Raw genomic sequence first — 27,964 nt, forward strand, 5'->3', positions numbered from 1 at the left:
TGTATCTGTATATATTTCTTATTCCAAGATTCACTTATGCAATAGCGACACCAAATACATTTCCACTCAAACGCAGCATAATTTATCAAATGCCATATAATGTTATATAATACGTTGCGTATGATGTAATTAATAATAATTTTTGCTCGTTTACAATATGCAGAAAATGCAGTTATTGTTTGTGTAAACATCATGTTGCAGAAAAGAAATAACATAATATGTAAGCCTACAGCGCAATGTAACGCAGTGCAACTCCTATAATACGAAGTTTCAAATGCATTTTTCTAAAAATGTAATCGGTCAAATATAATATTATTACATATGGATGAATTTGTCTCTTTAAGCTCTTTAATTTCTGTCCTTACAAAAATGTTGAAAATGGCAAGAATTATAATGGAGGGAGGAGGGGTAAATTAACAAATTTGATATTTTTCGAAAATCTAAATATACCATTACATAAAGCATAAAATACCATTAAACTGTCATCTAATCATTTTTTCATGCATCTCATAGTTTAGAACATATTCCCAAAAAACGAAAAAATCCGTTATTTTCGAGGGGTGTTTTCAACCCCTCGAACGTCGAGATACGCAGATAAAAAAATATGACCTAATTATTTTTTGCTCTACAACATATCCAAAGCCGATCCAAATCGGTGACGGGCAGTTCCGACGGTTTACTTGTGAGCTATTAGGCGAAGGGGTTTTAGAGTTAAAGTTACCGATTTATGTGTTGTCGTTTTTCGTTATTGGGTTGTGTATTTTTCTAATGGGATTATAGGGTTGATTCTTTTCAAAAGTCTGCTTAGACAGTCTTCTTCGTTATCTTTCAACGAGTAATTTAGAAAGAATTTGTTTCATTTCGTTAAGTTTTGAGGTCTCTGGACCGTTGTGAACAAAAAATGTCAGTTTTGTCCCACTGTGCGCCGGCGACGCGCGAGAAGCGCGTCCGCGCTTCGCCGCGGTCAACCAGAGCCGTGCGGCGGAAAATCGCGCGAAAACACAGGCACGCGTCCGCGGAGAAGGCGCGCAGGGTGAGCGCGAGAATGACGCGAGGGCATTTTCGACACGTGGGATTGCGCGCAACTGTCAGCCCCGTCGCCGCTGCCACCAGGCGTGTCGCTCGCTCGTGTGACGCGCGATGACGCGCGTATGAAATCCGCTGGTCCGGCTGCGCGACGGCGACGGTGGGCGACGTGGACGACAGGCGACGACGACGAGGAGAAGGTCGGCCGCGCTCTCGCGGACTCATACTCACGCATACGCACGCAGCCACCACACGCAGCAACGGCGTCCAGGCACGATCAACAGACCGTGACGATGGAGAGGGTGGTCGTCTTGGGCGAGGCGTAGGCGTGAATCGACTGGGAGTATCTCGATTGTCAAATGCGCAGGGGGTCCGTGTGCGAGTTGGAGGGCTTGTGTCGGGCCGCGCAGAAGCTCAGGCCGAAGCACAGCATCAGCAACGCCACAGAGCCGACCAGCAAGTGAGTCGACCAGGACACCGAGCACTTTCCTGAAACAGATGGCATCCGTCTGTCATCGACCCGGCCCGGCTCGACTGGACTCGACTCGACTCGACTCGACTCGACTCGACTCGACTCGATTCAACTCGACGCGAGTCCTCTCGCGAATCCCGGCAATCCGTGTCGCAATCCCGGGGGAATCTCCACGGGAAATGGCGTTTGCGGACCTCCTAATCGTCGCTCGTGCCGTCGGAGTGCCGCGTAATCGTCGTGGCGTTTGTTGTCGTTCAATCGGCTCCCCCCGATCCGAGCGGATTAATCGCGCCCGAATAAGTGTATTTCTTTCGACATTTTCCTTTCTCCTTCTTTCTCTCTCTCTCTCTCTCTCTCTCTCTCTCTCTCTCTCTCTCTCTCTCTCTCTCTCTCTCTCTCTCTCTCTCTCTCTCTCCTCTCTCTCTCTCTCTCTCTCTCTCTCTCTCTCTCTCTCTCTCTCTCTCTCTCTCTCTCTCTCTCTCTCTCTCTCTCTCTCTCTCTCTCTCTCGCTCTCTCTCGCTCTCTCTCGCTCTCTCTCGCTCTCTCTCGCTCTCGCTCTCGCTCGCTCTCTCTCTCTCTCTTTGTTCTCTCCTATCAAAATTCTGGCCCTGTTTTCGACCAGTCTATTTCATTCGTGGATATTCCGGGAAAGATTTGAATTTACGTAGGAACTAAAGTTTCTATGTGGCAGAAAACGCTCAATTTACCGCTTGCAAGTTCTCAAGGGAAACTCTCGGCGAAGCTAAAGCTAAAGCTTGAATACAATCAAAATAAGTGGATCCAGCTCTACTTTCGTATCTTGAAACGAGATGAAAAGTGAACAAATTTGCTGGGTGTTGGCTGATGAAATCGTAAATTTTCGAATAGAGTCACTCACTTTTGTAATTTCCACCTCGTTCTACACAATCGATTTCCCGAACTGTCCTGAATTGTCTATAGATTTCGGAGGGGGGGGGGGCGGGAGGGGAAGGGAGGAGCAACGAAAATATTTCATTCACATTGAAACTGTCTCTTACTCTTGAACATAAATACACGCGCATAAAAGTCCTACTCAGCGCCTCAGAAATACAAAATTTGCCCTTAGATACATTCTTAAAAGGACCCGTCGGCAAAATAAACAGAAAACTTAAATGAAATGTTGAGGTTAACAGCGGGATGAGAATTTCGACTCGAGTCTCCGCGGAAAGGAACTTTTCGATCGGCGGCGCGGCGACCGCTTGAGAATAGCTCGCGAGAGGGACGCCGCGTCATCGAGACAGCCGGCAAGCAACCGCGGCAGGATCGGATTCCGAGTACTCCCCTGAAACACATGGCAGCCGTCTGTCATCGACTCGACGGCGACCCTTCGCGAGAGCCCGACGCATCAGCGCCCCCGGGAATTCGCCGGGGGATAGCTCGGTGTCCTAATCGTCGCGCTGAGGTTCAGTATAATCGCTTAATCAGTGCGACAGTGGATTACCGAGAGAGAGAGAGAGAGAGAGAGAGAGAGAAAGAGAGAGAGAGTCAAGCGTGCGACGGACAGACGAGCCGAGTCGAAATTTTGCTCCAATTCTCCACCGGAACTCTGCCGGGCGTCTACAGATTCCGAAAGAACGGACCTGTAATTTACGCGAAGGAACCGAAGCCCCACCTGGAGCGCCTCCAAGCAGAAAACGCATTTTCCGCTGTGAATGTTAAATGCAATCAAAATAGCTCGATAGGGGCTTTAAAGCAGCATCAAACGGAATCTCGAGGTCGAAAGTAGGATCAACGTTTCGACTCGACTCGTTACCACGCGAGAGACATGCGCGCGTCGGACGAAGAGGGGGGCAGCAATCCCCAAGGTGCGGGAACGTCGTCGCGTTCCAACACAGCGCTAAAGTGACACGCGAGTGGCAATTAGTGTCAAAATTGTAATTCGAGTTAAATCACAAGTGGCGATCGATCTGTGCCGCTGCTCGCTCGCAGTTACTCGTGCCGCGTTGTAACGAGAGAGCGTTTGTAGAATTAATATAAATAAACTCGATGCGCGCATACACGCGGGCAGAAAGTACGCGGAGGATATATTATCTACTATATCTAATAAACTAATATCGTTCGGAGCCGCGAGCTGCGTTCGCCGCCCCGCTGAAATATTAGGAGTACAAATAAGTTTCCGCCGCTTGACAAAAGATGGCCCCACCAGAAGGTTATGTTGAAATTGTCAGATGTAAAACGTAATATCGTAAGTTTGGACATCTGGTAACAACATCACCTTGAAGTATTAGTGACTCCGTATCAGCATCACATAATTTTTTTTCATGCGAAAATGTCAAGTTTTGTGCCGAACAAGCGTCATTTGCCGGAACTTTTGATTTACTTCTTTAATTTGAAGAAATCTGCAGCTGAGGCGCATCGATTGCTTGTAGAAGCATATGGTGAGACTGCTTTAAGTGAAGAGAAGTTGTCGTGAGTGGTTTGAAAAGTTTAAAAACGGTGAGTTTGACGCGGAAGACAAAGAACGTAGTGGAGGGCCGAAAGTGTACGAAGACACGGAATTGGAAGCATTATTGGAGGAAGATTCGTGCCAGACGCAAGAAGAACTTGCACTTATATTAGAAGTGACTCAACAAGCAATTTCATCGTTTAAAATCGTTGGGAATGATTCAAAAACAAGGAAATTGGGTTCCATATGAACTGAAGCCGAGAGACGTTGAACGCCGATTTTGCACGTGTGAAATGCTGCTTGCCAGGCATAAAAGAAAGGGTTTTCTGCATCGTATAGTCACTGGTGATGAAAAATGGATCCGCTACGATAACCCAAAGAAGAGAAAATCATGGGGACCACCTGGCCATGCTTCGACATCGAAAAAACTCATGCTGTGTATTTGGTGGGATCAGCTTGGTGTCGTGTATTATGAGTTGCTCAAACCGAGTTGCTCAAACCGAGCAACCATTACTGGAGCTCTCTAGCAAACACATTTAACGAGATTGAGCCGAGTACTCAAGGAAAAACACGCCCATTACTACTCTAGACACGACAAAATTATTCTCCTACATGACAACGCTCGGCCACATGTTGCGAAACCGGTCAAAACCTATTTGGAAACACTTAATTGGGAAGTCCCGCCCCACCCGCCGTATTCACCAGACATTGCCCCTTCCGATTATCACTTGTTCCGGTCGATGGCACATGGCCTGTCTAAGCAGCGCTTTACATCATATGAAGATACTAAAAATTGGGTCGATTCGTGGATAGCCTCAAAAGATGAAGAGTTCTTCCGACGTGGTATCCGAATGCTGCCAGAAAGATGGGAAAAAGTAGTGGCTAGTGATGGACAATACTTGGAATAAAACGTAATGTACCGTTCTTTCACAATAAATTCCTAATTTTTTAGAGAAACTTATTTGTACTCCTAATCTACTGTACCCAATAAACTAATATCTAATAAACTAATATCTGAAATATAACGCGCGATTCGTGCGTCATTGTTCTTGAAGGTCGGCTTCAACCGCCAACCTGGTCCATTCCCGCAGCACTCACCTGGAGACGCTTGTCAGTCGCGCGTTTCAGACGAGTACCCGACGAACCTGCCAGCGCTCTCACGGACGCGAAAAATAAACCGCGGCGGCCACGGAAGTCTCGCTTCCAAATCGGCTTGCTCGAGAGAACCTCGAGGAACGTCGACCGGAGCGAAAGCCGGAGACGCGAGAATTCCTGTCGGACGCGCGAGGCAGCATTTCCCCGTCGTCCGGGTTCTGTTATATTCGAGCGGTAAATTTCCCGGATGCGAAGGCGGTATCGGGGAGAGAAGACGTTGGGCTTGCTTACTTCCGCGCGCGCGCGAGACACGCATTCGCAGCCGCGCGGTAAATCCGCAGCAAATCAATAACAATCCCCCGGGTATTGAAAGGCAAATCGCCGGATCGCCGATGTCGAATCAGATCGTTACGAGCACGCTGGGAAATTACGGGGAAATCAGGAACTACGTCGTGCGGAGCGGAGTCTTGGGGGGACGCGGGGCCGAGGACGCGGATTGCGGCGCCCCCGGGAAGTTACAAGAGCCATAAGTCTTGACTGGTTTACGTAAAGTCCCGGAATGGCTGTAGGTCGTTGAGTGCTCGGTAAAACGCTCCGGGAACTCGCTCGCGAAAATGCGGAAACTTCCACGCTACCGACCTCAGATCGTCGTCGTCGTCGTCGTCGTCGTCGTCGTCGCCGTCGCCGCCGCTGAGGTTACGCCTGTACGAGTAATCACGCCCAGACACACGTCCGCGGCGCACTTCAGCGGCGCATCGGAACGGCAATTTCTCGCTGAAGACGTCGTTAAACTAAGGAAACGAGCAACTAAGGCGCGAGTCCGTCGAGCGTTAATTAGTTATCGAATTAGATCGATAACTCCCGGCCGTATTCCCGCGCGGAATTGAGTTCCGGCAATTCCATTCGCTCGTACAACGCCATTGCCGCGCAGCGACACCCTGACGTATCTGTGTCGCGTCCGAAACGAGAGCGAGGACCGAAAAGCCGCGCGCCGACGATGCCGGGTACTTACCGAGATTGTAAACATTGGCCCCTTTCCCGCAGGACTCGCGCACCTCCCGATTATCCCAGCCTATCGGGTACATCACCAGGCCGCCGCATATCATCGCTGCTGTAACGAGGAATAAAAGAGAGGCATGTTAATCGCACGCGCTGTCGAGCGATCCTGTTCGATTTTACCGTCGTCCGTCGTCCGTTCGTCCTCGGCTTCGTTCCTACGCTTTCACCTTATTTACCTCGTAATAATCGCTACTTTTCTACCGATCGCTATTTTCCTCGCCACGAGCGTTTCTTCCTCAGCCCTCGGCGATCCTCGCGACACGAAAATGGCTCGTCTCGCGATGAGGTCTTTCACGGGAGCGGCAGATTCCTCGTTTAATTTTTTCCAACAAGAACCGCTCGTCTCCTCGTCGGCAACGCCGTCGAATGTGTCCTCTCGAGAGGAATCGGCGCTACGAGGAGATTCTCGAGTTTCCCGCTCGTCTCGTCTCGTCTCGTCGCATCGATCATGTCGCGCGGAGCCCCGCTCGCGAGCTCTGTCGTTTTTCGAAAGCGGCTCTCTCTCTCTCTCTCTCTCTCTCTCTCTCTCTCGCTCGCTCCCTCGAACGCGCGGAAAGGAGCAAATCGAGAACAACGGACTAACTTGAAGCGCGTAAATGGAATACGTCAATGCTGGAAGAAGGATGACGTCGCCGTGATATCTATTTTATTCGGGGACAGTTCATTATTTCGCGGCGCAAAATGGTGTCTCACCGGCCCGTTACCCTCGTCTCACATCAATTTGACGGACGGACGGACGAACGGACTGTCACTTCTAAAGGTGCATAAGTCTAACGGCGCTCGATAAAAAGAGTCCAAATCACACTCCGTCTCCTTCAACGGGACACGTAGAGAACATTTCTCTCTCTCTCTCTCTCTCTCTCTCTCTCTCGGGGCGTTATTAAATGACGCATCAACAGCCGACGGCACCGCTCGTCGGCGCGTATCATCACGAACGTCGCTCATTGACTCAGCCTCAAGTTGCCGATATTCGGATGAGTGCAAAAGTTTTGATGGCTCTCTCAAAGACGTCGCGATCAATTTCTACGGCGGCACTTGCGAATACGTAGTAGGTGTAAAAATCGGTCGAAAAGGACATACTTCTAGGGATCAGTCGGGGCACGATGAACGAATCGATCGGAAGACAGAGTCGGTGCGCTTTTCTCGCGCGAAGCCCATCACAATTTTGGTACCCGCCCGACATTCACTATAACGGCGCGCGGTATGCCGCGCCGCGCCGCGCCGCGACACTCACCAGCGAACAGCTGCAAGGAGCCGAGGATCCTCGTGTGCTTGGGCGTCTTGAGGATGTGCGGCAGGAACGAGGACGCCGCCGCCAAGAGCGTGAGGGCGCCGATCACCGCGACGGCGACGCCGATGCCCATCGTGACCGTGCTCGCTTGCCACCAGGCGCTCGGTATGTCCCAAAAGCTACCATGAAACGAATAACCAGTCCGATTAGTCGCTGTCAGTCGCTCGCTGTGTTAATTGAAGCGCAATTATTATGTCGGCGCTCCGATCGGCCGGAGAGGCAATCGAGAGGGATCGTATTTTTCTTCATCGGCGATGACGCGGAGGACTATTGCGTCGCGCGCGCGCGCGCGATCGCGAATATTCGCCGCGCGATCGCGGTGCATTTAACGTAATATCGATTAACGTAATACGATCACGATGCACACCGAATTGGACAACTATTCGGCCAAAAGAAAGTAACGTTTCATTAGAGTAGAGGACGGATGAACGTGGTGGCGCTGAAACTTCAATCGGCGCGCTCACAACGTGTTTATCGTTTAATTTAGTGAAATGATGATATTATATACGCGCACGTTCCGCCCGTGTTGATCAATAATAACGTGCGCAATTTCTCTGCAACGAAATTAGTGCGAATTTATCATCGATCGCTGCCTCAAGCAAAACGAACGGACGTACATGCGAGTGTGTGTGTGTGTGTGTGTGTGTGTGTGTGCGGTGTGTATACACAAGTAGATACATTTTTTAACCTAATTACATGCCGATATGATATTACAAGCGCAAATTCAAACGAAATCGTGTCGGATCGCGCTGGCGAATCATGGCGGATGAAAATTTCATCAATAATATTCAGCAAGGTCCGGCTCGATCGCGTGGCTGTGAAAACGAGCGAAAATGAGCGCAGTTTCTTGCTTCTCCGTTCTTTCTAATCAACGTTAACTCGTGAAGCGCGGCGGTGTGTATACTTTTTGCCGCGCGATTCTCTCTCTTGTGTAAACAGTCACATTAAGTGCAAGCGGACTTGATTCCATCGGCGGAAATTCCGGAGCGGGTGAAGCGCAGCGTTGAACACTGATGGAAAAATATCGTTGAATTAACTGTAATCTCACTATATTTTATAGTTCATTTTGGCGTCAACCATACTTTTATAGTTCGTGAAACCTGCAAAATATAGTAGAATAAACACAAATACATAGTCAATGATTGTCTTAAACAATTGTTTAGTTACTTTTACCACATATATGGTAATTTCTCATTCGCAAATATAGTGAGATTTAATATTCATATAGTCATTGTATCTGTCATCATATAGCAAATATTCTGGTAATATTGACTATATAAAAGAGTTACTTTACCTACCATTTTATATTTGTATCCGTACAATCATTTTAGTTTAACTTACTATAATTCTTAGTAAAAATATTATATAGTTGGTTATACTATGCCTATATCGCAATTATTACCGGTACTATGGTGATACTTACTATAAATATGATATTTCGGACTATAATTTAGTTACTGTATCGTTATAGTTCCAAATATCACATACTTTTCCCTCAGTGAATATTCCAAACAAAGAATCGGTCCGCGCAAAATCGTTTCGTGTCGTAAAATGAAAGGATGACGCGCGGCAGGACACGGATACGGTGCGGCGGGACGTAACTACGCAGAATATTTTTCGTTCTATGCAAATATTTTTCACCGCAGATATCGCCCCACGTATAAAATATCGTATTATCTGTTTTCAGTTTCCCGAAGTTTCGACTCGTTAAATACGACCGAGCGCAATATTTTTCGCGGCGCGCGTCCTGACGTAAAATATTGTATAGTTTTCGACCTTCTGTGCCGGCGAGCGTGGCGAAAAAAAAATGGAATATCAATCGCGACGGGCGCGCTGCACAGTTAAACGCTCCTCGTCCCTCGTGCATTTTTAAAACCGTCGCCTCGGACAGCGATGTTAGGTCGAATAATTTCAATCGCCCTTCACGTCGGTAATTCCGAATTGTTGTTACAATTGTCGGGAAAAAGGAGAAACACCTCCGAACGTAATGAAATGGCAGCGAGAAACGGTGTCAAGAGTCGTGTCGGACGACTCTCGACACGACTCGCACGAGTTGCAATCGTGGAGAGAGCAGTGTTTGCCGAAGCATCGCGGACGTTATCTCCCGACGATTTACCGGAGATGGTTCGCTTCTCTCCCCCAAAGTTTTTCGCAAAACGATCAATGTCGATGATTTTCCGAGTTACGGTAACTCCACGTCGAGGGGTAACATCTGTGGGCCTACCGTGAGCGCAAATCTATCGAGGAACTATCGAGTCACGCTGGTTTGTAGCGGAAGAGGGGGAGGGAAGAAAGAGAAGGGGCAGAGAGAGAGAGAGAGAGAGAGAGAGAGAGTGTGAGTGACTCCGCTATTAGCACTTACCGCTTACACCGGATCCGCTTACGGCGGATCACAGAAGCACGTTTCGCGTACGTACGATTACGCTATCGGCCAACGTGCTTGGGCCAATCGGGAGATCGCTCGCGTCGCGTGATGTCCGCTATTTTTGACTATTGAGAGACTCAAACAGGTGTAATCTCGGCGAGCGTGCACGCTCGATACGCTAATAGACATGCGAAAATGATGTCTCTCCGTGACTCAAAACGGAGCGAGTGGCGAAACTCACGAGAAAACGACAGCAGACCCGTCGCAGGACTTCTTACCGACATCATTCGTCGGCATTAAAGCGCAAAAATTATAGGAATATTATTTATTAAATCATATACGCGGAAAGAAAGGTTTGATTGAATGAAATAATTTTCGGGTAAAATATAAGAATAGAATATAAGAGATTCCGCTCGAAATTATCAGAATTTAGACGAACTTGTCAAGATTTCAACTTGAAAAGGATTGTCCTAGCTTCAATTATAATTTCTCAGTTATTCATATTTCAGATTCCAGAAAATTGGTTCATCCAATCGGACATGTTTTCCTCCGCGTGTAGAAATCAAAATAACGAAAAGAACGAAGATAAAAGCAAACTTGCGGGTTAATTAAGCGAACAATGCTATTCCCAAATGACTCGCAATTTCGGCTTTTCTTGTCATTAAATACCTTCGCACGTTCTTAATACGTAGTCCCAGAGCCCTTAATTATTCGCAATAAGTCGCAGATCGTCGTTCCTTCATCTCTCGAAATCATAGAGGTTATCGACTGGCATCAACTAAAGAGAGCAGGAAAATCGCGTGGAGCATCTTGCGCGATGCCGTGTTGAGAGAAATATGTCGCTTGTACTCTCCTCCCTTTTCTCTGCGAATCCATCGAGACCGCAGACGCGCACACGCAATTTCGTTATATTCAATAGACGGTGAATGAAATTTGACGAGTAAGTAAAACTTCGCTCGGCCGAGCGCGTACACCGCGATGAAAGAGGAGGAGATGAGGAGCGGCTTGCTCGGATGGTACTGACACCCCGTGGTACTCCGACCTGCATGCTGCACGACGTTGCACGAATTTGCGGAAATTAAATCAGAGAGGCGCATACGCGACACACACACACACACACACACATGCGCTTCTCTCTCCTGGTCGTTTTTTCGCGCGAACGAAGCCCTGGTGAAATCTCGCATAAGAGAGTGCACAACCGCGGATTTAACCTGCGGATGAGTCATTGTTAGAACGCCAGTGTCTTTGTCGTGCGATATTTTCGATGGAGGGAGAGAGAGAGAGAGAGAGAGAGAGAGAGAGACACGTCAGTTGCGCGCTGAGAAACTTTTAGCGGACAGGAATACGTCGGAGCGTGTGTTTCACGTCCGCTTCGTCGACGCATCGTCGCGCATCTCGGCGACACGTCGTGTTATAATTAAGCGCGATCGGTCGCTTCCGGCAGATCCGAAATTCCTGCGACGACAAGGCGCCGCTCAGCAGCTCGAGAATCGCCGGCGGAAAATGGAAATTCGAAAACGAATGCGCGCGAAGAGGACGGTTGCCCGTCGGCCGGTTGACGAGCGCTTTGCGAAAAGCGCGGCGACACGATTTCGGTCTAGCGCGGGCGCGCGCGTTAACTTCATTTCCTATCGTTTCCCATCATATTGTGCGCACGGTCACGTGCGAAAGCGCGTATTGTCGCGGAAATTTCCATGAAATTTCACACGTTGCCGACGTCGTCAACATGCGTGCGCGCGCGCGCGCGCGCGCGCGCGCTCGGGAAAGTCGGCCAATGCTTTATCGCGTTGCAATTAGCAAGAGAAGTCTCGAGCGAAGCTCGAGAGACAAGACGGCGTGGCCGATGCTGATCCGGGCGAGATCAAACCGGGGATAAATTATTTCCACGGACACGTCCGCGCTGAATTGCAAGTCGCGCGCGTGCACGAAACGTCGGACGGATAGGCGGACAGATGCGTAGATTAACGAGCGCACGGGAAAAAGGGGTTGGGAAAGGGAGACTTTATAAAAAGTTAAACAAAAGGTGATACCGTGTTGGTGCAAAAGATTTGTCATGATCCTGACAAATTCTCACGGGAAGTTCGAGTATATAGGAGGAACACCGGAAAGTCTCCGTTAAATAAAATGTCTGAAAAAGTAGCGAGTCGATGTCGCCCGCTTCCGACAATCGTTTGCGCCGATTAATAAGAATCGACAGGGAAAAGTATGATAAAACGCATTAACCTCTTGCACTCGGAATGCCAGCTGTGCTGACACGAAAAGAGAAAGTTGAAAACAGAGAGCGGTAAAACGATAAAATGCGACGACAACGTTGAAGAAAATAATAAAGATCCTTTTTTGCAGTTTCTCCAGGAATTATATCTATGATTGTCGATTATTGTGGGAGAAAATGTGAAAATATTCCTCGAGTGCAAAAGGTTCCGTATCTCGGTGAATTCGAGAAATCGGAGTTGCTTTTTTCGCGATGCTTTGCGCGCTCGTGCGCTCTTTCGAGCGGGAGCTGCTTTCGAGAGGTTCGGCCCGCGCGTGTTTCCGTGGCGGGCCAACTCCGGCGCGGTTGTACTCCGATAACGGCCGGTAATTCGGATATGGAACGACCCAATTCTCGTTTTTAACGCCGCACATGGAGCAAGAGCCACACGGGTCACGCAAATCCGACGCGCATCATTTCACCGCGGATGGGATACGCGCGCGTCGTTCGAAAAACACGTCATTCGCAAATACCTTAATACCTTTTGCACCCGAAGCGGCGCCGGCGTTGATCCGATTAATCCCGCGCTTCCCTCCGTAGTCGTTGCGGTAATTGTTATTATTCCCGTTGCCGTATTAGCGCATTGCAAATATCGCAACAACAAGAAACCACTCTCCGCTTTGATTGACCGGTATTAACGTATCGATATTATCGGTGGATACACACACTCGTGTGTCGCTCTCAAGAGAGAAAAAAAAATCGCGAAAAATTGCACAACCGGCGATTTTCCAGGAAATCGTCCTTCCCGCCTTTTCCAAATGTGGATAAATTTTCCTTCTTTCGGGAACATGCACGTGTGTGTGTGTGTGTGTGTCCCCGCGTCCAGCGAGAATTGATCTCGACGCGTGTTTACATGCGCAATCTTCGTAAACACTTGAACCGTTCGACACAGCGCGCTCGCGAGACGTCGCGAAAATACGAAAGTACGAGCGGAAGTACGAGCCGGGAGTGGTTCTTCTTGCGAGAACTTTATTTAACGCTTCCGTCGCGCTGAACTACGTCCGATCGCGCACAACTACCGACACTCGACCCAATTATCATCGCGAGTGCTCGGGAGTCTCGAAAAAAGAGGCTTACGGCTGACTCTCGGCGAAATTCTCTCCCGTTTTAATCTCCTGACCGTGTTCGAGTCTTCTTCGACTCGAGCGTCCTTCAAAAAACTCCGAAACGTGGTACGAGCGCTGTCTCTCCTCCCGTAACACTCGCATTGTCGCGTATTACAATGAACGCATTACGCCTCGAAATGTGTCGACATGTTGGCCATACAGACACGACAAACTTTCATTCTTATATCGACAGCGTCGGATTCAGCGCCGCCAGAATATTTTCAAGGAACGAAACGGAACGGAGGAGAGACGAGGACGGGTTAAAAGTTGGCGAGCGGAGCCGCTGGAGAATCGACATTCGCATTTCGCTCGACGAGCTCGCGACATTTCCCGTATAATTTCGTTCTTTTGCGTTTCACGCGCGTAGACGGGGGAAAAAGAAGCAAGCATTCGTCCATGCGCTCGCGCGCACGGTTCCTCCCTCTTCCGTAATTCTCTTTGTTAATAACGGTGCTTCAGTTTCAATGCCGCGGGGCACCGCGATTTTTATGAGCGCAGCCGCGCCCGTGTATATATATGGGTCGTGAGGAAAGTTTTTATAGCGCAGTGTCCCGTTTTCCCGAGCGAGCTGGCGAGCGAGCGAGCGAGCGAGCGAGCGTCCGCGAGCGATATCGCGCGCGCGCGAGCGTTCGCGCAGAATTATTCCGGCCGCGCGACACGCGAACGTGAACGAGCCACTCGAGCTACTGAAATTATTCCGTTTCGCGTTTTTCGAACTCAAATTAACTCGTCCATTGTCGAACTTTAAATATCGCGTCCAGATCCGGCCGCCTTCCCTCTTCCCTCCCTCCGCCGCTCCCCTCCTCCTCTTTCCGCTCGGAATACATTCGAAAAATCTTCCCGTCACTCTTTGCGCGCGCTGCAACTCGAGCGCCGATATTTCGCGATATTCCACCACGCCCGTCGCGCCTCGGATTCTCGATTACGGATTCGTTATAATATCAGCAACGTGTCGTGTATAAATTATATATATATATATATACACACACATATACAGGGTTCTTTTGGAAATGAAAAATTGTGAGGATTAATCAGATCAAACTGAGAAGAAAAATCAAGTACCATTTTGCAAAAGTCACAATAGAGTTACAAAGTTATTAATGGTTGAAAATTACCACGTCTAGAGGCTCTTTTAATTGACAACTCGCAAATTTGCGTATTTATTTGCAAAATGGTAAAGGACTTTTTCAAGTTATCAATTTGAAGGGCCTCTAGATCCCGTTTTCAATCATTAATAACTTGATAACTCTTGCGATTTTTGTAAAATTTTTGTGAAATTTGTAAAATTTTGTAAGTGATACATGACTTTTCTTCTCAGTTTGATTTCATCAATCTTGACAATTTTTCGCTTCCAAAAGATCCCTTGACACCCTATATATATATATATATATATATATATATATATGTATATATATACACACACATATATATATATATATGTGTACACACAAACACACTATAAATGCTGGCAAGCTCGATGGAGTTACGTCCCGGTAAACTATCGTAAGTTGAGAATATCATTAAGTCGAAAATGCATTAAAAATATTCTCAAGCTACCGGGGAAGGATCAAAATTCAGAGCTCGAAGTAATACGGTCTCTGCGGAACGCGTATCGCTTTCGCACCATCATAAGCTTGACAAATCGTAAGTCGAACCATCGCATCGAATCATCGCGAGTCAGCATATGATATGTATACGTGCCTACGTATGCATACATACATACATACATATACATGCATGTGCATATGTTATTATCTGTCAAACAGCTAAAGCCCGGCGCAACGAAGAACGCGTCCGACATGATTCGCGAAGCGCCGGTGAACCACGAGGGAACTTTCTCGCGCGCTTCCGCGATTCCTTTTATCCCCCCCCCCTCCCCCCGTCCATTGCTTCGACGTGATATTTCCTCTCAACCGGCGTCGATATAAAAGCGATACGCAGACACGGCCCTGTAGATTCAGCGTGCGTCACAGCGTGCGACGTGACGCACTCCGATTGTTTCTGTCTGGGACTCGCTTCAAAGGTTAGTCGCTGCTTTGCGAGTCTCTCGTAAGGCTTTTATTACACACGCCAACTGTGAGCGCGACTGGACAGGAGAGAGAAGAGATGGCACGGAAACTCTTCACCAAGCCCGGGCTCGAGGAAGTGATGGAAACTGCTGTCGGGCTGACACGGGTTGAAGGAATATTACCGAGCCCGGGCTCGGTTAAAGTTAAAGAAGAGCCCCTGTTAAAAGAAACGCTAAGGGGCAAACATAAAAAATAATCGTCGACGAGAATTCGCGCGTGGCCGTAATCCCGGCCGCCGCCGCCGCCGGCAGAAGCGCGTTCCCCGAAATTACGCAATTGATCGGGAGAACTAAAAGCGCGCTCGTTGGATCGCGACGGCAAGGGGAGGGGCAGGGCGCCCCCAACCCTCCTGCCCGCTAATCCGGTGAGGCAATTACTCTCGTTTTACGCGATCTGCACAAATTTGTAATTCGCGAGAGTGACTGAGCAAATTTGCAAACGATCGTTCCTTAAAATCTCTCGCAATCTGCTCTCACCCTCTCTCTCTCTCTCTCTCTCTCTCTCTCTTTCTTGCGCGCGCGCGCGCGCGCGCGCGAGAAACGGCCGCGCTTCGCTCTTCTTCGCGGCAAAGAACGTAAAGCGCTCTCGCAGTCGCCGACACACCGCCGCCCGCCGTCCGCCGCTTTCGCACGGGAATACATTAATGCGGGATTACGTACCTGGAGTACCTCGCGCACTCGTAAACTATCTCAGGCGTGGCGTTGGGTGCCCTGATTCGCGGGTAGTTGCAGCGCCGAAAGGAACTGAAGTACGCGTCCGCCTTACCCAGCAGTCGGCCCTGAAACACACAACACACAAGACGGCGGTTACGCCGCTGCGTTTTAACGGCCCTCCGGCCGCTTATGGCGGCGACGGATGGCTTCGCTGCCGTTAACGATAACGCCAGGCCTAGCTGGCGCGCCTCGAAGGTGTGCTCGTTAACCTTAAACTTGGGTAAAATCGAGGGAGGAGAGAGAGAGAGAGAGAGAGAGAGAGAGAGGCCTGAAACTGCCGTAATGAAAAATTTCACGAGCCCGGGAGCCCGAAGCGCTCGCGTAAATAGCGCGCGGAATTTACGTGGGACTTCCGCACCGCATGCGGCTTCCTCTTCTAAACTTGCCGACGGCGCTTTTTTTCTTCGGCGTATCGCGAGCTACCGTGCGATCGCGGGGGAAATAAATCGGCAGATGCGAATGAGGAAGGAATGAGGAGGGCTGGCGCACCGCGGGTAAACGCGGCGACGCGCCACGCTTTTAAAACGGCCCGGCTGCTTTTCCCGCCGCGAAGATCCTTGCCGGTCGATCGAGCGACAATGTCCGGAACGCGAGATACGAGACATTTATACATTCTATTCATTTATGCGACGCGATGACACACGAAAGCGACGGGGAGGACTCTCTCTCTCTCTCTCTCTCTCTCTCTTTCTCTCTCTCTAGTTTTGCCTTTCTCTCGACGACCCAATACGAGCAGATTCTCAGGATGTCGCCGAAGAAAACGGAAAACGTCTCGCCGTTCCGTCTGAATGTTTTCGATCGCTCCTCTTAATATGGAGAAAATATAATATAACGCGACCGTCTGGCGGAGAGACAGTCATTCGCCCAGTACCGTCTACCACCCTCCGTTCGGCTCGCCACTCCCCCTTCGTTTTTCAAGCGTGAGAGCGAGCGAGCGAGCGAGCGAGCTTGTTTCTCGCCGTGTTTGTTTTGTATTAACAAATCGTAATAAAAATATCGCGGTTGAACGTGAAATTCAAACAGCGCGATTTCACAAATAGGCTTTTTCGGCTTCGGGGAAATGAAAAATCGCGGCGACAAATATAAATCCGTATTTATATAAATAAATTTCGTATACGCGCGCGCGCGCGCGCACGCACGCACGCACGCACGCACGCACACTTAATTAAAGTGAAAGATCGGAATATCGAAGAGATTTATATCATTTTTTTATTCTTTTTTTCTTTCCGCACAACAACGCTCAGTTTTACAATATAATGACAAAATGTTTCGCGCATGGAAATAAATTTACGCTGAACAAACAATTATAACTAACGATTATTGAATGTTATTGGCGGTTTAACAATATCTAAAGCGTATGAATCGTATTTGCCATAGATTTGCGCGACCCAGAGGGAAAAACGCATCGTATAATACAGAATGAGAGAAAGAGAGAGAGAGAGAGAGAGAGAGAAGAAGGGGGGGAGGAGCATAGAGACCGTTCATTCTCGGCTCGCACGTTCGAGAAAGTTAAGAGCAACCGGAGCAACGAGGGACGTTAACAGCGGAAATCGCGTAAGGCGAAGTAATTGGTTTTAAGAGGGCGAGAGAAGCGCCGTCCATTAATTAAATCGATGAAACGCCTCGGATAACAAGACTCACCTCGCAACAAGCCTCCCCTTGTATAAACTCAGATTCTTCCGGAGAGATCGGCGAGTGGTAGCGCGAGTGGTAGCTGATACATCATTAATTCTAAACAGCAGAGCGAAAGAGAAGCTCCCGCGGAGGAGCGCGCGGGATCTCTGCGATCCTGCGCGCTGAAAAGTCCGCGAAAGACGAGCGAAAGACGAGGGAGAGGATATGGCGTTGCTGCACGCTGCACGCAGCGTGGAGAAAAGGCTTTGCGAGGAGTCGGTCGCGCGAAATTGGCGCTCGTCGTCGTCGTCGTCGTCGTCGCCGCGGAGCCGCGAATTCAGAGCAAAAATGGAGCGGCGCGGCGCGGCGCAGCGCCATGGCGTTTAATTGGAAAACGGAAGTTTATTTTTCTAGGGCGTCTCGCGCGCCCCCGTGACGTCGGGAAATACGGGAACAATTTGACCGCGACCGGGACTTCGTTTGCAGGCTGCTTTGAATATGCGACAACGCCGGAGCCTCGGGCAAAGGCGAGTAGGCGAGTGTGCTCGCTCGCTCGCTCGCGCGCGCGCGCGCGCGAAGTACGAAGTTACCCCGTCGACGATACTCGCCTCATCAAGTTGCCGCTTCCAAGTTACAGTGCCCAGAGCATTCTTGTCTCGCTCAAGAATCTTGCATGCGTAACGAACGTCTCGGTGAGTTTCAAGGGTCGGAATTTTGCCTCGCGTCGCAGCCAGCCGAGAGGGACTTCGTTACACTCGTCGCAGCGGCGCACGGTGCTCGCTGCACTGGGATTGAAATCATCATCCGAGTGCCCGGATTGCACGGATTGTCGGCGACGTGAACGCGATGTCATCGCGCAGCATGTCAGACCGAGTCGAGTAACCGTGATTGTCACTGTCATTATTTAACATCGCGACTGCCACGTCTGCCACGCGAGTGAGAGTTTTGCTACGTTTGCTTTTGTGGCTGAGACAAGCTTTGCTTAACGCTTAATTACAGGTGATTTTTGATTAGGTACGTGGAAGTTTAGCGGATAAGAGAACTGAATGTTGAATATCATTAACCCTAAGAGGGCGACGTTATTTCCCCCGAACCACACCTCCCTCGATGTAATCGTATCGCGGATTATCTGGGGTTAACACAACACCGGGAATTTGAGTCTGCTTGACGCGCGTGAACTCAACGTGCCGCTCGGCGTGTTAGCATGATGAAGCGGGCATGTTAGTCGATTGAGTTGATTAGTTGATTAAAATAATTCATCAAAATTAATCAATCATCACATGTGTCATATTGTGAATAATTTAATTCACTGATGAAGATATTAATCAGTGTATAATGTAAATCGAAGAATACGGTTGAGACAGAAACACATGTAATGACGCCTTCCTCCTCCGTGTTGATTGGGCAGTTTCAATTAATTTCAATTTATCAACGCCCGACACTGAGACAGAGCTGCAAAGCCACAAAGCCTCCTCTTTGATTCCTGGAGCAATCTCGCTTCATACCGCGTCTCGTATCGCGTCCGGATACGCGGCGCATCCCTAAGAGAGTCGTGCAGACGAAGAGAATTGATGCAGACGTTTGTCAAAGAGAACGGTGTCTTCGTAGCGGACTGCGTCTCCCTCACCCCCCCACCCTCCCCTCGTACCTTTTACCATAACACGCGACTCTCATTTCGCTCGCTCACTCGACTCCGCCGAGTCTCTTCCCGATTAAGTTACAATGAACGTAACAAAATCCGGCATCAAGACGATTCTTTACGGAGGAAAGTAATATTGCTGTTTCGTTGTTGCACTCGTCGTTCAGAACGGAGAATCCGATTACTATCGCCACACCGCGATCCATCTCGACGAATCGGATGGAGCTCGATAGGATTTCCCACGTTTTCCGCTGTTTTCCCCGCTCCCCTTGCTCCTACGACTTTTTTCACACTTTCTTATTTCCAAGTTGTTCTCTTCGCAGACTACTTTTCTCCTCTGGCCTCTGGTAAATTGGCACCTCCGATACAAATACAGAAAGTCGACATGCGAGCGTCAGAATTAAGCGCTAATTAAGTGCTAATTTAGTTTAACAATTACGACATTTACAATTTAACAATTACGCGCGAGACAAAGGAGACATGTATATACCGTGAACGCACCGAGGTAAAGCATCCGTCAGAATTAATGTAGCCAAACGTATTTATGCCTGAGAAACGTTCTCAATAATTTATCTCATTATATTATAGCAATGTAGTGTATCTCTTGTATAAAAGATATTGTGTATAAAATTTAAATACTAAAATTTAAATCATATTATATTATATTATGATATTTCTGCATAATTATATTTAATCTTATTATGGTATATTATTGTATTATTGTATATGTTGTAATATATTGTACAATATGTTATATTCTATAGTTATATGTATTGTATTATACATTGTATGATATATAATATTGCATTATAATGTATTGAAACAAATAACAATAAAGATAGTTCTGAACTAAGTTTCTACTTATTTGTACCAACTTTTCTGTCTTTTCCCATTATCCATATCTTAATTTCGCACCTTGTGCACTTTGTGCTACCTTTTTGTCAATTATATTCTTCTGATACAAAAATATGAAAATCGAGAAACGGAGATTTTCTAATCTCCCGCCAAAACTTGGAACACCTCTTCGCATTTTATGTTCTCCTGATGACCAAAACGCGAAAATCGAGAAAAGTGAATTTCTCCAATTATGCGACTTTGTAACAGGATAATATAATGACCGAGAAAGTGGCACGCAAATTTTTTAGTTTCCCGCCAAAACTTCGAATACTAAAATGCGAAAATCGAAAAAATTGTAGAATTTTTTTAATTTTATGAATTTGTAATAGAACAATATAATGCATAAGGAATGGGTGCGAAATTTTTTATTGAAAAAAGTGGATTTAAAAAGGAATTATTAATTGGGCATAGGAATAACAAGAGACAAGGGAAAATAAATAAAGAAGTCTGCGCATATAATATAAAATATAAATGTTTATTTCTAATTTGGGATTCTGTTTTACATATTACAATTACAATTTAACAAAATTACAACGATAATGTATATATAATAATGATTACACAATCATATAATAATATAAAATATAATAAATATTTAAAAATGTATGTACAACATAAAATAAAAAAAGATTTTCCAACTTTACAATATGATACCAGGGAAAGATAATAAGCGAGAAGATGGTTGGAATTTCCGGCGAGAAATTCAAAGATTTTTATGTTTCGTGATTTTACTTTTTAATATAAGGATAATATAATATGCAAAAAGAGATCGCACGCTTTTTCAGCATGCCTTCTCTTTATTATCCTTTATTATTTCTATAATTTCTTTATTCATTTCTTTATAATTTAATATTATTAAAGCATAAAGAAAACGTTAAATTATGGTGTACATATATATTTGCTCGATATTTACTTACTCCTCCTTTCCAAAGACGAATTTCTTCGAAATACCGCTAAAACGAAAATCCTGATGCAACTCTAAATCAGTACTTGACTCTGGTATACTTGCTACATCAATTTCCTGTGTTGGAATGCCAGTTTAATAGAGTCCCTTTGCAGCCGCGCTGCTTCGCTCCCTGCATCGTGGACTCCGCCTAGGTATCCCATTTTACATCGGCCGCACGAACAAACCAATGCGAAAATGAAACGTAAATAGCGCACACAGGTACGTGAGCGCAGAGGCAACCGTATCTCGGGGTTACGTTACGACCGTACCTCGAGCCTGCAGTCTCTGTTCCGCGGTGAAACTTCCCAACAAAAATTCGTTAATTCTCAGTTTGTAGAAGGGAGTGCACCTGGTGCATCTCCGATTCCTCGCTGACTCATTCGAAATGCATCGATACACGTTTAATCGGATTACGCTTAATTACGCGGCAGGAATCGAGAGTTAATGGAAGCGGACAGCTTGGAAAGCTTTCGTCGACACGCCCGTGGCTACGAGACTCGAGCCCGAGAAGTCTAGAAATTCGAGTCCGCGGGTCTTAGTCGTTCGATTCCTGTGAACGGCTCGAGCGAGCGAGAGTTAGGTGAAAGGAGAAAGAGAGTAATAAATGTACTGCCGCCACTCGAACGAAGACTCGAACGCAAGCTCGACGGCAGTTAAAAATAACGCGATGAAAGTGTTACACGACGCGCGCTTTCTTGCGAGCTACGATCCGAACATTTTGACGGCCGCATGAATTTCGGAGGAATTTTCGACAGAGAATTGTTGCTGAGAGACCTCGAGAGGCAATATCTAAAGAGATAAATATTCTTCTTGCGCATATTGAAAGAAAAAAGTATTTAAAAAAAATATATATATTTATCGGATAAGCAGCAACACACAACATATCTACTTAAATCTGAACACTTTTTGTTTCGATAGGGTTAACAATTATTTTTACCGAAGGCAACGGCTTCAGAGAAAATATACATTTTCTCTTGATTGAAAAGATGTCTCTCTGTATAAAAATTGTATATGTATTACAATGTAAATAAATATGTTTCCAATTCAACATTCCCACCGAATAAATATTTTTCAGTTTTTAAACGCTTTCTCTCTCGGTGAATAAAATCATTCATACATATCTAATTTAAATATTACAGGCGCTTTAATAACCTTAACGGTATTAAAAATGTAAGCTGTGTTATTGAAAAATTTATTATCGAGAAATATCTTTTTTTAAAGCCCCCGCTAAAATGAAATCACGTACGTGTAACGTAATAACGTACAACGTAAAAATAACGCGCTGCATGCGTCGGCGGAGATGTACACGATCGTCCCTAGCCCGCTGTCGAGCCTAAAGTATCTCGGCCGTATCTCGTATCGCAATCACGAAATACTCCCCGACACGTCGTACAGGCTCGCGAGATAACCGACAGCGATACCGGGCACGCAAATTTCGGTTTTATCGAGGCGCGCCCGTTAAATCGCTCTCCGCGCTCGCCTGAGAAATTGTTGGAGTCGTCAAAGTCGTCGATACGGGGCCGCCCTTCGAAGATAAGAAAAGCCGTGCGCGAGCGCGGCGAACGACTTTCCTCTCTTCGTATCTGCCATACGCGCGCGCACGTAAAAGCGCGTGTACGCGCACGAAAGAGAGTCCTGAACGCGCGAACTATGATCGTACGAAATCCGAAATGACCTTTCGGCAAAGTTGCATGTACGCGAGAACGACATCGTGCCAGTTTCCGCATAGGGAATAGGGAAGCGAGTAGGGAAGAAGAGTCACCCCTCCCCCCTCCCGCGGTATGCGGGACGATCAAGTTGGATGAGAGCTCGATAAGCATAATTTTCCGAGTTGCCACTCGTTGTCGATCGAGACTCATCGGTCGTTTCGCGCAAGTCGTTTCGCGCAATTCGCGAAGAAACAGCGACGGCTGCGTGTTGCCAAATAACGAGCCCGCACTTCTTCTTCACGCTCGGCACGAAACGCCGGACTAATTCAGTCGTGCGCAGTCGGCAATAACGCTATTTTATTTGCGCACTATCTGGATTCAACGAATCGCTCGAATTCATCGATACGCCGCTTTATCGGCCCATTAATGTCACACGTTAATGACTATCAAACATCGCAGCGCCGCGATACGGTGTATCCGTGATTCACGAGCAATAGAGATATTCATTCGATTATAAGCGACATATTTGAGCACTAATATTTGCGCAGGAAAGAAAGCAAACAACGAGCGAACGAGCGAGCGAGCGGGCGATACGAGCGAATGAGAACGAACAAACGAAAGGCGGGAGCGGGCATCTTTCTCTCTCTCTCTCTCTCTCTCTCTCTCTCTCTCTCTCTCTCTCTCTCTCGTTTCATTAATTGTCGGCGGCTAACTTGTTAACTCTAACAGGCGAACTCGAGAGAGAGAGAGAGAGAGAGAGAGAGAGAGAGGGAGATCAGTCTACTGCTCGGGGCGTTGAAAAATGATTTGTAAGGGAATACCCGAGGAGCGATCCAACGTCAGGTCGCTTCTATGCCCGATTAGGTGAGCTGAATTGTCCACGAGATGTCGAGGACAAATTCGCAAAAAACGCGGCGTTTCGAACGTTAGCGTTCATACATTTCGCTGCAGCTTCGAATATTAGATATCCAAGTGTCAAAAAATGAAAAGACAGATATCGAAGGCTCTGAACAGCCGGCAGGGATAAAAGGCTAACGCGAGTTCGTCGCTGGATATTAGACGCTGCGCTGGGGAAAAATGTTTGGTTGAGCGAGCCGATTTTCTAGCGAAATACGAACGATCGGGAAATTGCGATTAAAGCTACGTGAATTCGGTTGAGGTCGACCGGAAATCTGGATCGCTTAGATTGAATCCCGACAACTTCAAGCGGAATTTCTGTATCGTTCATATCTCACCGGAAAGCCGTTTCATCCGGCCAAACATTTCTCTCCCTTCGTGTGTGATTCGTTAGACACGAGAATTACTCGACGGTACGTCGGTGCGTGCTGGTCTTTTTTTTCCAGACGTTCAACGCGCACGCGGCGAAAAGAGATTGTTCGAATTGCGAACGCGCGAAGAGATGAACGAACCAAAGTTCGCGTTTGCGAACTCGCGGCTCATGCGAATCCGATTCGGCTTCGAGAAGCGGAAGCTCCGTTCTCTTCGTATGATCGACCGAATAAACGTGACCGACGCCGCGCGCGTTTTGCTCGAGAAGCAAGCAGAATTTCCGTTTCCCGCGAGCCGAATTCGCTTTCCACGACCAAACTTTCGTCGCGCATGAACCAAATTCCGTCGCGAGAGGAGACCAGAGAAATCCCACTTCCCTCGAAAAGACTCCAAGTGACACGAGTGACGAACACGAAATTCGAGCGCGCATTGCTCTCGCGCGAAGGAAGCGGAACTTTCGCGGCTTGCATGAGCCGAACTCACCCCGGGAAATTTCGTTTGCCCTCGAACGGGACGCGTTCCGGCTCGCCGCGGGATCGCCGCGTTCGTTCAATCAATCCTTCGCTCGGCGCCGAGCATCCGAAGCATCGAAATGCGGTCTCGTTGCGGAGATACGCAAAGAGCCGTCGGCCAGCGGACACGCACCGCTGCGCTCGTTTACCTGGATCCAGTAGGGCAGGTAGAAGCCGGAGCACGCCAGGATCGAGGCCACGGTGGACAGAGTAGCCCACAGCACGCACAGCACTGTCATCTCATCGGTTTAGGAGCGTCCGCCTCTCTCCCTCACGCGCCGCTCCTCATCCTCCATGCGTGCGTAGCCGCGTCAGGGTATGTCCTCGTCGCCGCGCCGCCGTGTCGGCGTCGACCGCGAACTTGGACGCGCGGCCCCGCGCGACGAGAACGCGTCCTCGTTCGTCCTTGTGCCGAAGCGTCCACTTTCCGAGCGGACGACTACGCGGCCGTCGCGTCGCGTCGCGTCGCGAAATCGCGCTCTCTCTCTCTCTTTACGTCACGGCTGGCAAAAGGCGGCGATCGATCGTTACGAATGACATTTATCAGGCTATTGATGGCCCCGCGTCGCCATTCGTCGGGCTCACTCACGTGGCTGTGTTAATTCTGGATCGAACCACGTCCTAATCGCGGATCAGGACATGCCGACACGTAGCCCTCGAGAGCTCAGCCTCGAGTGCCGCTCGGATCGCCGCCGATCGGTCGATCAACGTCGGCCTCCTCGCCGTTTCCCGATGTAACAACGTTCGCTCCCCCTCCCCTCCGCCGCCGCCGCCGCCCCCGCTGATCCGGCCTCAACGAGATCACGCGTCGTGTTTTCTCGCCGGAAACCAGACTGCGCGCTCCTTTTCGAATGAGTCACGCGGTTAAATCTAATTCCTGCTCTCCGCGCAGGGAGCGACGGACGGACGGACGGACGGACGGCCGCTTGCGGAACTGATCTCGCGATCTCGTCCAGCGCGTGCGGAAATTCACGGCAGAGCGAGGCGACAGCCAGTCGCGCTCGCACTCACGCACGCAGTTCCACCCCCGCGTCTTCGCACCCTCGGTGACTGCCTGCGACGAGACCCGGCAAGTTCATTACTCGCCGCACCGCGCTTTACTCCTGCGGACGCGCTTCGCGTCTACGATACCCGCTTCGACGCGGCTGTACCTCGCGAAGATTACTTCCCGAAGGACTCTGAGTCCTCGTGCACGTACACACACACACACACACACACACATACGGCGGTCGCCGCCGCGTCGATCCGCCGATCGAAGCCGACGCGCGTCTCCTAGCGTTTCCTGCGACTCGTCGGAGTGGCCGGTGAAGCCGCGATCCGACGACCGCACTTCATCCCCGGTTCGCACGCACTTTTTCTCGCGGCGCGTGGCTGCTGATTCACCGAATGTTCTCTCTGTTTGTCTCTCCCTCCCTTTCTCTCTTTCTCTCTCTCTCTCTCTCTGTCTCTCTGTCTCTCCCCCTCTCTGTCTCTGCCTCCCCGAAACTCCGAGAGTCGCTCGCAGCCTGAGTCTCTCGCGGAGAGACGACGGTAGCTCGTTTCTCTTCCAGACGCGTCCTCCGCGGTTAATTATAGACCCGACCACCACGCGACGTGTGGCTGCGTGGTTGATGACTACCCACGCAGCTCGGCGTCCACCTCGGCGTCTTCGATAAGAATTCACACGTCGTACCGCGGTGGCGATCCGTCCCAGGCCGAGATGCCGCACCGCGGAGGGTATCAATGTTCGAAATTGCGAGGAAAGAGACAGACGGAGGAGAGAGCAGCCCGAATGCCCACGTCCAGTGGACGACGTCCGATCGAAATTTAATTTTAGCCGGGCACACACACACACTCACACGCGGAGCGCGCGCGCGCGCGCACACACACACACATGTACACTTTCTTCCTGCCTGTCCGCCGAGCAGCCCTCACGTCCGCAACGTCCCCTTAACGGAGCGAACGCGTGTCCGAGCGATGGCGAAGACCAAGACGAGCGAGATGGAGAAGAAGAAGATGAAGAAGTAAACGAAGCGGAAGAGCGACAGAAATGTGCGCGGTCGGTGCGCGAGGGTATCCGACGTCGACGTCGTCGTCGTCGTCGTCGCGCACGGCGCCGCTTCGTGGCTGCGACTGAACGGTTCCGTTCTCCACTCGGAGCTTTCCTCCTCCCTCCGCTCTCTCGCCTCTCCTCTTCTCTCCTCTCCTCTCCTCTCCTCTCCTCGCCTCTCCTCGCCTCTCCTCGCCTCTGCGTCGCGCCTGGTCGCGGCGCGACCGCACTGTGGGACGTAGAGCGCCGCGACGCAGCATCCCGCCGCGCTCGTCCATCTGGCGAACACACGCGCGCGCGCGCGGGCGAGGGTGGCTGGCGCGTACACACGTGCGTACACGCACCGTCGAGAGAGAGAGAGAGAGAGAGAGAGACATGTGCGTGCGCAGCGTCGCACGTGTGCGAGTCACCGGCGAGCAGTGGGAACTTTTTTGTTAGTTAATAGAGATCGAATCGCTCCGCGTGCGCTGGATGATACGATCGGCCTCGTCTCGTCTCGTCTTGTCTCGTCTCGTCTGGAGATTCACGAGCGCGAGAGATGAACTCGTCTCGACGAGGGCTCGAGATCGTCGCGGAGGGTCGCGATATCTCGCCTGTCGCCGTGACTTCTCCGCCGTGGCGGGCTCCGTTTTTTTTCCTCTTATTCCGGTATTAATCATTCTTTATTTCGTTTCTCTTGGCGCGCGCGCGCGCGCGCGCTCGCGCGGCGCGTCGATCGATGCGAGACTGTAACCCGGGGTCCCCCGGGGATGTATCAGTTTAGGGATGAAGGGGCTCGACGCTCCGGTTGTCATACCGAAATAATTGAGGGCTCCCGCCGTCTGCTCGCAGCGCGGTTACGGTTACTCGTTAATGCCAAGGCAAGACACATCGATTGCGACCAGGCCAGGGAGGACTTCGAGTATTCTCGTCTCTCCGCAGTGCGGCACCGCGCCGCGGTGGCTTGCGATTTTATCTGAAATTTCGGAGAAACGGCCGCACGCGCGCAGAAATCGCCGGCGCGGCCGGCCGAAGTCGCGAGCGTTCTCTATGGAACACGCGAAAAACGGATCGGGCGGCGGTGTCGGACGGTGAGAGCGGGGCGGGGGGGGGGGGGAAGCGAGCAGCTCGTGTCCTTTGTAGCTTTGTAGTTGAATTTCCGCCAGCAGTCCGGAAATAATAATGCAACATCGACCTTTGTTCCCGCCGGACGAGAAACGCGCCCGCTTCACATTTCCCGAGCTCTTTCCTCCCGTAGCCGCTCTCCTCTCCCTGCGCGAAATCCCGGCCGCTGCCGAGACTTAAGCGGAATTGCTGATGAAATTGCGTGCGCCCTAATTCCGTGCATATTGATTTCAGACGTTAATGTCGCGTCGCTCTTCCGCCACAAAGCCGCCCCTCCTCCCTCCCCCCCCCCCACCCTCCCGGAGCGGCGTCGAGGGCGCGTGTGACCCGAGCCCACGCGTCGTCGGGTCTCTGGAAATTCGAGAATCTCGCGCGGGGTCGCGCTGACAAAGCTGGAGAGACAAAGCGGGACGCGCGCACGCTGAAAATATTTCATTTCAATTTCGCCCGGAGA

General features: G+C 49.4%; 1 protein-coding gene across 1 annotated transcript; it reads right to left on the reverse strand.

Moving 5' to 3' along the window:
* Window positions 1-305: 305 nt before the first annotated feature.
* LOC105190572 (LHFPL tetraspan subfamily member 6 protein) lies at window positions 306-26,557 on the reverse strand. The gene is made up of 5 exons (XM_011153363.3): window positions 24,527-26,557; window positions 15,798-15,916; window positions 7,291-7,466; window positions 6,010-6,108; window positions 306-1,515 (listed from the first exon to the last, which is right to left on the reverse strand). Exons 1-5 carry the CDS (start codon window positions 24,614-24,616, stop codon window positions 1,382-1,384), a joined length of 618 nt encoding a protein of 205 aa, XP_011151665.1. The 5' UTR covers window positions 24,617-26,557; the 3' UTR covers window positions 306-1,381.
* Between the last annotated feature and the right edge of the window lie 1,407 nt (window positions 26,558-27,964).

This window comes from Harpegnathos saltator, unplaced genomic scaffold, assembly GCF_003227715.2.
Source record: "Harpegnathos saltator strain DR-91 unplaced genomic scaffold, Hsal_v8.6 scaffold96, whole genome shotgun sequence".
NCBI lineage: Eukaryota > Metazoa > Arthropoda > Insecta > Hymenoptera > Formicidae > Harpegnathos > Harpegnathos saltator.